The 14,364-nt window shown below is 33.1% G+C and overlaps 2 protein-coding genes and 1 pseudogene across 4 annotated transcripts; 1 reads left to right on the top strand and 2 right to left on the bottom strand.

The window, feature by feature from the left end:
- The first annotated feature begins 3,924 nt into the window (after positions 1-3,924).
- LOC116341203 (esterase B1-like) lies at positions 3,925-9,869 on the top strand. Of its 3 annotated transcripts, XM_031768126.1 has the most exons (11): positions 7,132-7,414; positions 7,483-7,630; positions 7,699-7,767; positions 8,018-8,251; positions 8,317-8,598; positions 8,662-8,777; positions 8,840-8,953; positions 9,030-9,205; positions 9,276-9,374; positions 9,448-9,573; positions 9,636-9,869. In XM_031768126.1, the coding sequence occupies exons 1-11, from the start codon at positions 7,220-7,222 to the stop codon at positions 9,796-9,798; spliced, it is 1,722 nt and encodes a 573-aa protein (XP_031623986.1). In that variant the 5' UTR covers positions 7,132-7,219; the 3' UTR covers positions 9,799-9,869. The 3 variants fall into 3 exon arrangements, with proteins under 3 accessions (XP_031623988.1, XP_031623987.1, XP_031623986.1); XM_031768128.1 differs by lacking the exons at positions 7,132-7,414; positions 7,483-7,630; positions 7,699-7,767; ... (2 more) ...; positions 8,662-8,777; positions 8,840-8,953 and adding exons at positions 3,925-4,240; positions 4,309-4,456; positions 4,538-4,840; ... (1 more) ...; positions 5,298-5,413; positions 5,477-5,590; XM_031768127.1 differs by lacking the exons at positions 7,132-7,414; positions 7,483-7,630; positions 7,699-7,767; ... (6 more) ...; positions 9,448-9,573; positions 9,636-9,869 and adding exons at positions 3,925-4,240; positions 4,309-4,456; positions 4,538-4,840; ... (5 more) ...; positions 6,046-6,171; positions 6,238-6,457.
- A 24-nt stretch (positions 9,870-9,893) lies between these two features.
- Positions 9,894-12,024, bottom strand: LOC116341204 (probable 4-coumarate--CoA ligase 1). Its single transcript, XM_031768129.1, has 5 exons — positions 11,731-12,024; positions 11,255-11,655; positions 11,090-11,163; positions 10,151-11,017; positions 9,894-10,089 (listed from the first exon to the last, which is right to left on the bottom strand). The coding sequence occupies exons 1-5, from the start codon at positions 11,863-11,865 to the stop codon at positions 9,956-9,958; spliced, it is 1,611 nt and encodes a 536-aa protein (XP_031623989.1). The 5' UTR covers positions 11,866-12,024; the 3' UTR covers positions 9,894-9,955.
- Positions 12,025-12,771: 747 nt separating this feature from the next.
- The window catches only part of LOC116340543, a 44,499-nt pseudogene continuing 42,906 nt past the window's right edge, over positions 12,772-14,364 (bottom strand).

Here is a 14,364-nt window from a genome sequence, read left to right as displayed (position 1 = left end):
ACTATATTACGATTCGCAATGGATTTCAAGCGGAAAATCGAACATGAAAATCACGTAACTGCTTGCACAGCCCCGGAATTCGGCGAGAGAGTAGATTGTTTGAATGTACAGAAGGAAAAGAAGTCGAAGAAATAAAAAAATATTGTACATCAATAAATCTTATGGACAGGAAAAAATCAAGCATTTTGTAATTGTTTTCCGTGCACCATAAAATGTGAGTTTAAAATAGAGAACGATAACTATGGTGGAAAATTTGCATTGGCAAATAGAAAAGCAGCTCTATAATTTGATTAAATTATGCATCTGATTGCAATTGATTGTCCAAATGGTGATTAATGGCTTTTGATGCAATTACCGCGTTCTTTGGTCTTCCACTCTTCCATCCCACGTTCAATCAAATTGAAGCTCCCTGCCAAACGTCAACAAACAAAATTCGCTGATATTAACACATGCACATTTGGTATTGTTAGTATTAACACTGGCCCCGATGTAAACATACATGAATCATCATTTTGATTCAGTGGAGACTTTTTGTCTTGAATCTAATGAGTTATCACACCCAAAGGTATTTTATGCCTTCAGAAGTTTCATTTTAATTAAATCTCTTGCACGTAAGAATTGAAAATCATTTGTCATCAAAACTGCCACAAGAACACCACCCAAAATGTCAAAATGTCATCGACGACATGAGAGAGAAAAAAACAGACACGCCAAATTGTGTGTATGTTAAAAAAAGGTTTCTCGTTTACTTTACACCGAATTTTATAGTGATCAATCCATTTGTCGGCTCTGTCTTTGTGTCACATCGGCTTGCCGTGTTTTGTCTGTTCGTTTCGACTTGGATGAATATGTGTAGCAAGCACACAGCGAACAATTTATAATCAGTGCCAAAGGATCCGACATCTGGGTACAAGTGGTCCTCAACTTTGATCTGGCATCAAGCTCACACAAAACTTTCTACAAATATCGAAGCAGAAGGGCATAACCGACAAGGATGCGGCAGAGCATCAGCGATAAAAGGTTGCTTGCCCGCATAAATATCAGTGCGAAAAAGCAACGACGAAGAAAATGAAGAAGAAAAAGAATGCGACGAGAGAAAGAGAGAGAGAGAGGAGTTTTGATTCTATTATAAAGTTGTACTGGTGTTACAGCACGGGGTGATAGCCAAAATAAACCATGCTTCGCTATAAATGTTAAAGCGAAAACGCAACGTCTTCTTTCCAAACAAACAATTTTGTGTTACCTTCTTCGGGGAATTGGTGAGTCTAAATCCCATAAATCACAACATGGCACGTTGATAAGGGTTGTAAATTGTAACAATCCTTAAATTGTGCACGGGGTTTGGAGTGCGATGCTGTACACCGACTATACGTCCAAAGCGCATTCAAGCAGACACACAATCCATAGACACATTTGTTCGGTAATATTGTTTTCGATGAGAGTGTGTGTGTATACATTTGTGCTCATTTTGTGCAATGGACGAGTGAAGTAGTTAACGCCATGTCGTAAATCATTTTTGCGCCTTTTTCCCACCACCATCGTATACCATGTGATTTTTCATCGATTTTCCAGGCGATAGATCAACACGATTCCCCTTCTGTCTTATTACGTGAATGAAGCAGAAATTGTGGAATGAGATGAGCTTTTATTTATGGCGAAAACTTTTCCATTTCAACCGGAAATTTCGTTTCATAACAGGTAAACTTGGTGTCAAAGAAAAACTAAATTGATTTCCTGCTAAATACCAGGATATAACCTTCAGCAAAATTTCTATTCGAACCTTTCCGTCTTATCGATTAACCTACAATTTGAGCGCTGTATTGTTTTTAAACAAATATTTAAAAAAAAAATAACGAGTCATTTATCGATCGTTATGGGTTGAAACAACTTATTTTCATTGACCTTGTTAACAGTACATTGATTTATATTTTCGTCCATAAAACTTTGCATATTATTTTGGAAAAGTGTGCATATCATGAACATTAAATTGAATAAATTAAAAGATCCTTTAAATTTTGATTCAGTATTTGGTCTTTACTTGCACATTTCAATTTAAATTTGTGTATCATTTTTCAAAGTCAAAATGCAATGTTATTTCAGCTTTTAGCGTTGAATCGTTATTTATTGATTATTGAGATTCTAATGTGATTTAGATTCATCTTCATTCAAGTCATCTGATTCTTGTTTTGGTAATGACTCAGTGTTGGCTGGTTTCGGCTGGACTTTTTCATCATTTTCAGCTACATCTGGTTCCGCTGATGGCCCTTCGCTAACTTCAGTTTTGGGTACAAGTCCAAGTTCTTCCTTCATTGAGTCGATGTATTCATACAGTGCGTCAATGAACGGATTGACTGCCGACAGCACATAATCTGTAATTTCTCCGGATAAATATTCAAGATTATATTGAATGACAGCAAAACCTTCTAGAAGTTTTTCATCGTATTTAGAATTTCTTTTATGTGATGGCTTAGCCTCTGATGTTTGAATAAAAATTCCAAAACACAACAATATTACAACACTATAAACCAATTTGCTCATTATTATAACCGTTGAAAAGCTCCTTTGAAACGAATACTTAATCATTTGAAATTGGCTCTACTTTTATATGCTTCCGAATAGAGACATAAAAAGAATTTCACGTAAAAAATCGATTGCTAAAAATTCATAGCAATGGCACGATTCCCATATTTGATGTCACATGAAATGCATGACTCGATGAACATCATTTTTAATAATCATGTTTATCAAACAATTTACAATGCACGAAGTAACCTTTTCCTAAAGCAACAATTCACACTCTCGACTTTTTTGCAGTTTATTTTTTTGCTTAAACAAATTGTGATATAACGTTTATCACTGTTATTGTGCCTTTGAAAAAAAAATACACAAAGTGATATCTACTTTGAACGAATTAATATCTGAAGAAAATGGTTTTAACTTTCAAGCAAATCCTTTTCTTTATGTATAACAGTCATAGTATAATCGTGATGAACTTTTGAAGGACACTACATAAAATATATTGACACTTAATTTTTTCGCTTTGATTTTCTTGATTATTCATAGATTAGGCCAGAGGAACTTTGCTTTTTATATAGACACAAAATTGTATGCACGTTATGTTACGTAACGTTTGTATTGGTGAATTATAAAATAACAAGTAATCCCTATTATTCAGGTGCAATGGCAGTATATTCCAATACCGAAAAACCTCCAAGTTATGTGGGTGAATTTTTTTCTCTTTAAATGGCAAATGATGAAAATGAAAGGGAATGTGGAGTGTTTTATTTATGTTTGTTGATTCGTAGAACTGATATAAAAATGATTGGCCTTCAGTTTAAAGTTATTCAAACAATTTTAAAGATGTAAATATATCCATTTATAGAAAATTATATTTATTTAAAGCCATTTGCTAGCTGAAGCAGCTGAAGTATTTGCTACTGAATGTACGGAATAGTTTGAATTCGAATTAATAGCGCCATCTATCGTAAATATAGTTAAGAAAAGTGTGTTTCTATAATAAAGCTAGCTTTCTATTTTCTGTTTAAACAGCTGACACATAGATGTCAGCAAATGCATTTCAGCGGTTGATTTTACTTATTTCACAAATTTGAAATTTTATCATGAAACATTCGTTTGGAAATGTTATTTTCGCTTAAATTTTTTGATAAAACATTTTTTTTGTTCAATAAAATATGAGATAATTTCAAACCGTATCATTTTACATAACATAATAGTCTTATTGTGGAAGTAATTTAATCACCACGTATTTAGAATGTTTATTTTGTGATCTTCCTCATATTTTCATGATAAGCAACAGCATGAACAGTTTTTTTATATTATTTATTACCTAATATTTACACTGAAGCAAGATAACATGCATATAAAAGAGTTGAATTAAAATAAAGGAGTCAGTTGCTGGAGTGACCGTTCTGAATACTTAATACGCGATCTAAACGGTAAAAGGTTATACAAATTACGACATCACGAATTCGAAGAGAGAACAAAAGAATATAATCATTGTCTACCATTTAGAGCTGAATTGAAAATGTTTAAATTGATACTCATTGAAATATTTCTGGCGCTTTGCGGTGCCCTTGTTAATGGTGATTATTTAACAGTGAATACAAAAAGTGGTCCCATAGTAGGTGTTGAACAAGAGACGTTTCCCAACAAAGTTCCATTTATAACATTCAAAGGAATACCATACGCAGAAGCTCCAATAGAAGACCTGAGATTCAAGGTAAATATGAGAAAGAATTCCAATTTTTATATCACAAATGAATTATTGTGTTGAAAAAATCGTAACAGGTACCAAGGCCAGTGAAACCATGGACAGAACCGCTTGTAACTACAGATAAGTTTCAACCTTCCTGTCTTTGGACCGGTGGCACAGTACCTTCTTCATTGCAATCAAACCAAAGTGAAAATTGCCTCTTCTTGAACATCTACACGCCTGGTATGCCTTAAGGCACAATTGTGATCAATATTGATGATTATTTATGAAGTATATTTGATTTAATGATTCTTTCTATTTCAGTTCTAGATAAAATTAAAACGAATAAAAAATTGTCGGTGCTGATAAACGTTCATGGTGGTGGATTTGCAGTTGGTGATGGTAGCGATGCGAATTACGGACCCGATTTTATTGTCGAAGAAAATGTTATTTTGGTGTCAATCAACTACCGTTTGGGTCCATTTGGTTTCGCTAATTTCGAATTGGAAGGCTATACGGGCAACATGGGACTCAAAGATCAGCGCGAGGCATTAAAATGGGTTAAAGAGAACATTGCGCATTTTGGTGGTGATCCAGATTCAATCACCCTCTTTGGAGAAAGTGCTGGTAATATTGTTACGTGCAACTATCAGTCCCGGATGTACAAAATTCTTGATAAATTTGCACTCGTCGATAAGAAATCATTTAAAGACCAATTTGAGATGTAACACATTTTAATGAATTGCAGGTGCAGCTGCAGTGCACTTACATGTCTTGACAGATTCATGCGAATATATAAAACGGGCAATCATGTGGAGTGGCAGTGCATGGTCACACTATGAGAAGAATAATCATTTGGAACTTTTGACAGAGACGTTCAAGGATGAATTGGGAAATCGAACAACCAAAAAAGATCTATTGAACTTCATGATTAATGCTTCATCAGATGTCATCGTTCAAAAAACTCCAGTACAAGCGGAGTTTAAAGGCTTTTTCGAGGTATTTTGGACACCAGTTGTTGAAGGTATGTATATCTATTTTTCTGGCATCAAAAATATTTTAAATTTTCCATTTCTTTAATCAGATAAGACTATTGCTGTTGAGCCATTTTTAATTCACGCCCCACACGAAATATATGCAAAAAACCAATTTAGTCCCCATTGTAAGAATGTCGACGTTTCATTTGGCATAACAAGCGCTGTAAGTTTTTGAAAAATAAGAGTTCTATGCGATTCTAGAATTGAAATCAATATAAATTCTTAGGAATTCACGACGTTCCTTACCTTATCTAATCTGTATGGGTGGATTGAACCATTAAAAAACAATTCAATTGTTGGACTACCATACCAGGGACTCAATATAACGCAAGATGATGAGGTAATTAATGCAAAAAAACTCATTTCCATTCGTAGTTAACTATTCCTTATGTTAAGGTGTATCAAAACATACAAGCTGAAATTAAAAAATTCTATTTCGGTGACGGAAAAATTGAATCAACACCAGAGCGATTGAATCAATATGTTCAAATGAATTCAGATGTGAATTTCCTTCCTGCGTTTTATGATGCAATTAGACTACATTCAAGTGTTTCACCAACGTTTTGCAATTTGTAAGCAATCATTTTTAAGGAATATTTTTCGTCGTTGACACATTTGATTATTTTCAGCTTCAACATTAGCTTGAATGCAAATATTATCAAAGTACCTGGCCATTTGGAAATTGTGGAAGGAATGGGCCATTTTGAAGATATTCAATACATGTTCAAGTAAGCATTTTGTCTAGCTGAGTAGCGTTGATCTCAAATAAACAGACATTTTAATTGGATCTTTCAGAGCAAAATTTTACACCGATATGTACAATAAAATATATGAAAATCGACAGAGGAATATAACAGATCAAAAGACAGTCGACGCTTGGCGATTTGTTACAAAACTATTCACGGATTTTGCTAAGACTGGGTATGATATTCCATTGAACTACTTTCACCATCTTTTGTTCAAATGAAACACGTTTTCGTTTCTTAGGTCATTGGAACATAGCCGCCCAGCGAAAACGACTGGAGATATTCAATGTGTCGATATCACCAATGATGGATTACGTTCGATCATTCAACCCAAAAAAGAAGCAATGGAATTCTGGGATAAAATCTATGAAATTGTTAAACCATACATTGTAAATGAATATTAACGCAAATGAAAAAAGTATATTCGAGTTAATAAAAATCCAATTATCTTTGTTCGAAAACGATGTTTTTTTGATAAAACCAGGATTGATGTCTTTTTTCTTTCCATTCATTCTCACATTTTAACTGTGCGTTGAGATAATCAAGCTATTAATTTAAAGTAATTTCGACAAAATTCCTTTTAAAATAAAATCACGAAAAAGGAATTAGCTATCACGTGCAATGTCTCATTTTATATACCCGAAAATTGTTATAATGATTAGAATATTTGTCAAGATTCGTGAAACTAAACCATTTATCTAGCATTTACTTTGTTTTCTATGCGTATTATGACTTGTTAACGACAAAATGTTTGCATAATTTTAATTCGAAAGTAAATATTTTATTGCGAACATGATAACATGAAACCAATTGCGTAAATAAAAAGTTGCAAAGTAAATGTGCAAATCTATTTTTTTTTTGCGAATTTCATGTGCGATTTTATTTTATTTGCGTAGTCATTATCACAATCAGCGACTATATACAGAAAAAATAAAAGTGATAGTATGTGGTCTGCCATAAAATGTAATATAATTTGTCGCAATATTTTAGTTATTCTGTGCCAAATCATAACACTTACGACATACTGTCAAAGTATTTATTTTTTCTGGGTGATTTTATATTATATCATTTCCGATGTTTAGATATATTATAAAAATTACGTTAATGTGTATATAAAAGTGTTGAATCAGTTTTTAAAGTGTCATTCCACAAAATTGGATGCTTATGCGACAGTACTTAAAATATTGCTTCATAAAATCAGTGTTCTTGGCTTTGAATAGAAAATGTTTAAATTGATACTCATTGGTATATTTCTGGCGCTTTGCGGTGCCCTTGTTAACGGTGAATATTTAACAGTGAATACAAAAAGTGGTCCCATAGTAGGTGTTGAACAAGAGACGTTTCCCAACAAAGTTCCATACATAACATTCAAAGGAATACCATACGCAGAAGCACCAATAGAAGACCTGAGATTCAAGGTAAATATGAGAAAAACTTCCAATTTTTATATCACAAATGAATTATTGTTTTGAAAAAATCGTAACAGGTACCAAAGCCAGTGAAACCATGGACAGAACCGCTTGTGACTACAGATAAATTTCAACCTTCGTGTCTTTGGACCGGTGAAACAGAACCTTCTCAATCGCAATCAAATCAAAGTGAAAATTGCCTCTTCTTGAACATCTACACTCCTGGTAGGCGCACAAGAACTTTAAGCTACAAATATGAAGTATATTTCAATTTATGAATTTTTCTATTTCAGTTATGGATAAAATTAAAACAAATAAAAAATTGTCGGTGCTGATGAACATTCATGGTGGTGGATTTGCAGGTAGCATAGATCTTTCCGATTTGGTTTTGGTATATATATATAATATATATACAATTTGACCCGCCCTACTATATATATGTTTCTAGAATTTTTATAATATTTTCAATTTGGTGGTGTTTTTTCTTCATTTAACATCACGATAAAAGAGCCCATTCATTGTAAAAAAAATTATATTTGTATAAAATACTATTCATATTTACACATTTTATCATTTAACTGAATTTCAAACAAACACTGCTATGATTTACAGAAGGTGATGGTAGCGATGCAAATTACGGACCCGATTTTATTGTCGAAGAGAATGTTATTTTGGTGTCAATCAACTACCGCTTGGGTCCATTTGGTTTCGCTAATTTCGAATTGGAAGGCTATACGGGTAACATGGGACTCAAAGATCAGCGCGAGGCATTAAAATGGCTTAAAGAGAACATTGAGTATTTTGGTGGTGATCCAGATTCAATCACTCTCTTTGGACAAAGTTCCGGTAATACATACGTTTAATAAGCACAATATTTTTTGAATTGAAATGAAAATTGGATTCAATTCCAGGTGGCTCAGCTGTGCACTTCCATGTCTTGTCCGATTCGTGTGAATATATAAAACGGGCAATCATGTGGAGTGGTGATGCGTTCAGTAGCGATGCACATTATGAAAAGAATAATCACGTGGAGCTTTTGATGGACACATTCAAGGATGAATTGGGAAATCAAATCAGCAAAAAAGATCTATTAAACTTCATGATTAATGCTTCAGCAGATGTGATTGTAAAGAAAACACCACAACCTTCATTTAGGGGCTTTTTCGAAATTTATTTTTCGCCTGTTGTTGAGAGTATGTTATTTGGGTTTGTCCACTGAATGCATCATGTTTTAAGTTCGACTTTTTTTTAATTAGACAAAAGTATAGCTGTCGAACCAATACTGACCCAAACACCACACGAAATATATGCAAAAAACCAATTTAGTCCCCACTGTAAGAATGTGGAAGTTTCGTTTGGCGTGACCAGTGCGGTAAGTGCGGTAGATTTGGAATTCTATTCTGACCTTCGATTTAAACCAAAATATATTTTTAGGAGTTCCTGCTATTTCTTGACTTCTCTGATTTATATGGATGGATTGAACCATTAAAAAATAATTCAGTCGTCGGAATACCATACCAGGCACTCAATATAACGGAAGATAATGAGGCAATTTGTCTTTTTTTAAACAAAAATAGAACAAATCAAATCAATTTCCATATCTCGTCGATTTCTTTATTTTTAGGCATATAAAAGCATGCAAGCCGACATTAAACAATTTTATTTTGGTGATGGAGAAATTCAAGCAACGCCAGAGCGATTAAATCAATATATTCAAATGGGCACTGATATTAATTTTCTTCCTCAACTGTATGAAGGAATAAGATTGCATTCAAGTGTCTCGCCAACATATTGCAACTTGTAAGATATCTTTTTTAAGTTAACACTTACAAAGTAAATTGAAATATTATTATGATTTAATTACTATTAGCTTCAACATCAGTTTGAACACAAATATTGTCAAAGTACCGCTACATTTGGAAATGATTGAAGGAATGGGCCATTTTGAAGATATTCAATATTTGTTTAAGTAGGTATTTATTGTTACAAAATTTATATCAACTTAATTCAAACAAAAATATTTGTTGATTTGATACATTTAGAGCTAGAGACTACAGTGATATGTACAATGATGTATATAAAAATCAAGCGAATAATATAACAGATCAAAAGACGGTCGATGCTTGGCGATTTGTTACAAGACTTTTCGCGGATTTTGCGAAGACTGGGTATGATATTCCATTGAACTACTTTCACCATCTTTTTGTTAAAACCCTTTTTCGTTTTTTAGGTCATTGGAACATAGCCATCCAGCGAAATCAACTGGAGATATTCAATGTGTCGATATCACCAATGATGGATTACGTTCGATCATTCAACCAAAAAAAGAAGCAATAGCATTCTGGGATAAAATCAAGGAAAATGTTAAGAAATACATTGATGATGAATTTTAAAACTGTTTTAGAACCGTTTAGAACTGTTGAAGAAAATAGAATGTGGTATTTTATGATTGTTGCAAACAAAATAGTTATTTTTTTATTAAATATAGATATATTTCATTTATTCGGAAAATAATGTTATCATACATTTCATTATTGATTGTCGTTTCGACTATTTACGAATATTGTTTGAGACAATAGCTAATTCTTTAACTTTTCGCCGCATAATTTTACCCGATGGAGTTACTGGAAGTGAATCAACGAAATAAACTCCACCTCTTAGTTTACAGTAGTCAGCAAAGTGATCTGAATGTGAAGTGAAAACGTTAGTTTTTAATTATTTTATTCAAGAAACACGCTAAAGTACCTGCAACTAAATTGAAAATATCTTTTTCCGTGATATTCGATGCCTCATTGCGTACAATATATGCCGCTGGTAAATCATTAGATGCTACTTCACCCGGTATTCCAATGATACACGCTCCTTTTATATCCGGTAATTCGATCAAAAACGTTTCAATTTGTGAGGGTGAAATTTGGAAATTACAATACTTGATGAGTTCTTTTATACGATCAATGAAGTACAAATTTCCGTCTTCATCGAAATGACCAATGTCTCCGGTTAAGAAAAATCCTTCATCATCAAATACTTCATCTGTGGCTTTCTGATTGCCAAAGTAGCCAAGAAATTTATAATTGGTTTTGAAGCAAATTTCACCATTTTCACCGATGCCACAACGGTTACCATTTTCATCGACAATTTTAACGATGAAAGAACCCAATAACTGACCAACTGAGTCATTATCACCCAAATTCATTGAAATTGCACTACTCGCTTCACTCATTCCATATCCACTTACAACTTTTCCGTTTGGTAATTTGGCATTGATTTCTCTATGAATATTAAATGAACATTTTGCACCCCCAACCATTTGCAATTTGAGGCTTGACAAATCAGTGTGATCAATACGATCACATTTTAACAGTAAGGCCATTTGATGGGAAACACTGAGAATAAATGTTACTCTATATTTCTCAATAAATTGAAGATGCAATTCGGGAGTGAATGATTCTGTTGTAATAATACGAGTTGAACCATTAATCATTCCCCCGATCAATATGAACCATCCAGAGATCCAGTATAGTGAGCTAAAAGCCAATAGTACACCAGTCGAAGAGAGTTCATCAATTTGTGTGATTCCATCGAGTAAAGCAGCATGCGACAAACAAACTCCTTCATTTGTGAAATAAGAATGGAATATTTCATTGAATATTGTTTAGATTTGATAAAAAACATATTGTTCACCTTTTGGCAATCCCGTTGTACCACTAGAACAAACAATTACAGCTGTATCATTTTCACCATCAACTTCCACCGGTCTAATGTCGAATATATATTTGTTACTAAATTGTTTTGAACTTTCTATCGAATGATATAAAACTATCATGTTATTTCGAAGAAAACACTTACACAAAATCGTCTTCATTGTGTGTTTCTTCAAATAAATTTTCAACTTGTTCTGAATCACCTTTGTTACCACCAAATGTAAATATTTTTGAATCATTTTTTAGCTCGGCAAAACATTCTTTTACCAGATCATACACTTCTACATCGCAAAAAATCACAACCGGTTTGGTTGTTTTTAACATATGCAAAAGTTCTGCTTTTTTAAATGACGTATCCAGCGTATTCACAGCACTGCCAATGGCCAATGAAGCGAACACAATTGGAGCAAGGTGATGGGAATTCTTTGCTATAATTCCAACTACATTTTTTGACTTATATCCTCGCTTTTGAAGATTTTGTGCAGCACGAATTGTTTTTAAACGAATTTCATCGTAAGTCAATTGAATACCAGAGTCATCGCTTATCTAAATTTTATGTGTCAAACAATTTAATTGGATATTACATTAAAATATTATTTTTCTATTGATTTATTCAAATACCTGAGCAACTTTCGGTCCGAGATTCAAACAAGTTCGTAAAACTACTCGAGCCAGTGAAATTTTTGGATTGTACAATGGAGGTGAATTACGACCTTTCCACAATTTTGTGTCTTTATCAAAATATGTTTTGTACATTTTCTTTTTTTTCTGTAGTTTTTTTAATCTCACTCCAATTTGCCGGTTTCCAATTCTTTCGATTGCAGGTTATAATCAAACTAATAAGGTTGACCAAAGGCAATCACTTTTTATCTGTTGTATTGAAACCGAACAATTCAGCATATTTTGTGTTTTCAAACTACGTTTCAAACACCTTTTATCTACAATAAACATCTCTTTGTATTAATGATAATCATATCGAAAAATTGCTATCGTGCAAACTCGACACTATACTTTTCTAAAAACAAAATCTAATAAATCGCAAATTTATAAATTCACTTATCTCTCTGCTAGATCGTATTTGTATTTTGTAAGTGACGATATCATGATACGGTTCATATTTTGTGTGTTGTTTTAATTTTTAAATAACGTCACGCAAAAAGCATGTTACTTTCAAATAATAATCAAAAATTTGTGAGATTATTTATTTTGATAAGAAAATAATATTCACAAGTTTTCACGGTGATTTAAGTTACTGCAACCATATATAGACCACAGTCTCAGTTTATTTCCAAAATTTCGTTGCCATGCGGAAAAGTCAGCTTGCCTGCTGATCTTGTTGTGCGTAAAATTAACGCAAAAATATCTGAAAATCTTTCCAGACCACTATATGCTTCGTGGAGATGTTTACTTCATAGAGAGTATTCCTAGAACACCATCTGGCAAACAATTATGTAGAAAAGCACGAGAAATTGCTATAAAAAAGTTCAAAGTATTGCCTGCTTTTGATAACATTACTTTCAGACTATAAGCACCAATTAAACCGAAATTTGTTGAGAAATTCATAAAGATTACAAAGTGAGCATTAATATTTCATTGCATCAACATTTTATTTGTCAATCGAGCTAATTCTTGTTTGAATAAAAAAATTTCATCATTCTCGCCTTTTTGTGTTAAGATATTTTTCAATATTGAACTATCTTTATTACAATCTAGCAAGGTAACATTACAAATTCAATTCAGGTATTCCATTTGATAAAGTAGCTGTTTCTATTTTTCGTTGGATACATATTTTGAGATGACAGTAGAGGTGAAACCTTTGGAGTTGTCCGAAAAATGTAGCTCAATATCTTCTAAGGATCGATTCTCCGTCTCAGGTAGAATGTTGTACGTTAGTATAAGGCCAAAGAGGCCAATTAGAGTGTATACTAATGAAACACCTGGCAGGGATAGCAGGGTTTCCAAATTGTAGTAAGCTTTTGTTGCACAGAATATTGATATATATAATATAGCGGATAAAATGCCATTTGCAATGCCACGTAACCTAACAATTGGAAATTCAAAAACTAACTTATCAAAAATTACCACAAAACACTACATAACAGTACTTACTTAAACGGAAACATTTCGGACAGCAATATCCAAGGAAATTGTGCTAAACAAATGTATGCTAAGTGACTCCATGTTAATAGACAAACTATAGGGATATACCCAAGTGATTTGTTTTCCAAATGAAAAGGTTCTCTTTCTGCTTGAGCAAAGGAAATGTGGCCCGTTGGCAAATAAGTGAATCCAAACCATGTAAGTATAGCGGAACAAATTATAGCACCCGACAAACAGAATAATTAAAGTCTTCGCTTGCCCGTGAATCGAACCAAAAGCACAAAAATCACACTTCCAAGAGCATCGAGTATACTCATCATCGCTACTGCTCGATCCGCTGAAATGGGACTGTCGTACGCTTTAAAAATTTGCATCATATAGGGTTTTAAAGACACTATTCCTGGATATAAAGAGAGAAAGATAACTGAAATAGTAATGAATAACGGTTTAAGCACTCGTTTCCGTTTGAATTCAGTGAGTTTTTCTCTCAACGTTGGCTGGAAATGAATGCATTTTTGTGCAATGCATGTATTACACGATTTCGAAACTTTAATATGTCGCTGTAAATCGAGGAACTCTTGAGCTACATGTTCACTTGACGCCCAACCCCGAATCCAGCGAAGTGAATTTTCAGCCTGGTCCGTTCGATTTTTGGAAAGCAGCAGCCAAAATGGACTTTCAGGAATCTACGAGTGCATCAAATTTTCGATTGGTTTTCGTTTAAGTTCATTTCAAAAGATGCATTATTTTTATATTTTATATGAAATAAAACTCACAAAGAGCATCGCAATTGCTGTAAGTACAGGCATCGCCAAAAAACACAGGCACACCATTCTCCAAGGCATTAAAGTATTCAGAAAAAATGTCACAAACATACCCAATGAATAGGAAATGTATGTGTAACCTAATAAATAATTTTAATTCATGCAATAAATGTTAGATACTTTTACTATATGAATATAAATAATATTTTATAACATTCACATACCAATTAGTACACCCCTATATTTTGGCTCACTGAAATCAAAATAAGATTTATTGTATTATTGTATCAAGCACGAAACTATCATTCTCACCATATTTCACCTAAAAAAGACACAGATTTATATATGTATAGATTTACTTTACCAACATAAGAAACAATATATTATATAT

Source organism: Contarinia nasturtii, unplaced genomic scaffold (genome assembly GCF_009176525.2).
Source record: "Contarinia nasturtii isolate CC-2019 unplaced genomic scaffold, AAFC_CNas_1.1 Cnas_scaffold_695, whole genome shotgun sequence".
Lineage (NCBI taxonomy): Eukaryota > Metazoa > Arthropoda > Insecta > Diptera > Cecidomyiidae > Contarinia > Contarinia nasturtii.
Note: the sequence above shows the minus strand (reverse complement) of the source record. Positions and strands in the feature narration are given on the sequence as shown.

Excerpts from the sequence above, each read along its gene's own strand:
- LOC116341203 (XM_031768126.1), top strand. The coding sequence starts at position 7,220 with ATGTTTAAATTGATACTCATTGGTATATTTCTGGCGCTTTGCGGTGCC. Across the intron at positions 7,768-8,017 it reads TCATGGTGGTGGATTTGCAG|AAGGTGATGGTAGCGATGCA; the intron begins GTAGCATAGATC and ends TATGATTTACAG. Across the intron at positions 8,778-8,839 it reads CGTTTGGCGTGACCAGTGCG|GAGTTCCTGCTATTTCTTGA; the intron begins GTAAGTGCGGTA and ends ATATATTTTTAG.
- LOC116341204 (XM_031768129.1), bottom strand. The coding sequence starts at position 11,865 with ATGTACAAAACATATTTTGATAAAGACACAAAATTGTGGAAAGGTCGT. Across the intron at positions 11,656-11,730 it reads TCGGACCGAAAGTTGCTCAG|ATAAGCGATGACTCTGGTAT; the intron begins GTATTTGAATAA and ends CATAAAATTTAG. Across the intron at positions 11,164-11,254 it reads CACAATGAAGACGATTTTGT|ACCGGTGGAAGTTGATGGTG; the intron begins GTAAGTGTTTTC and ends ATTCGACATTAG.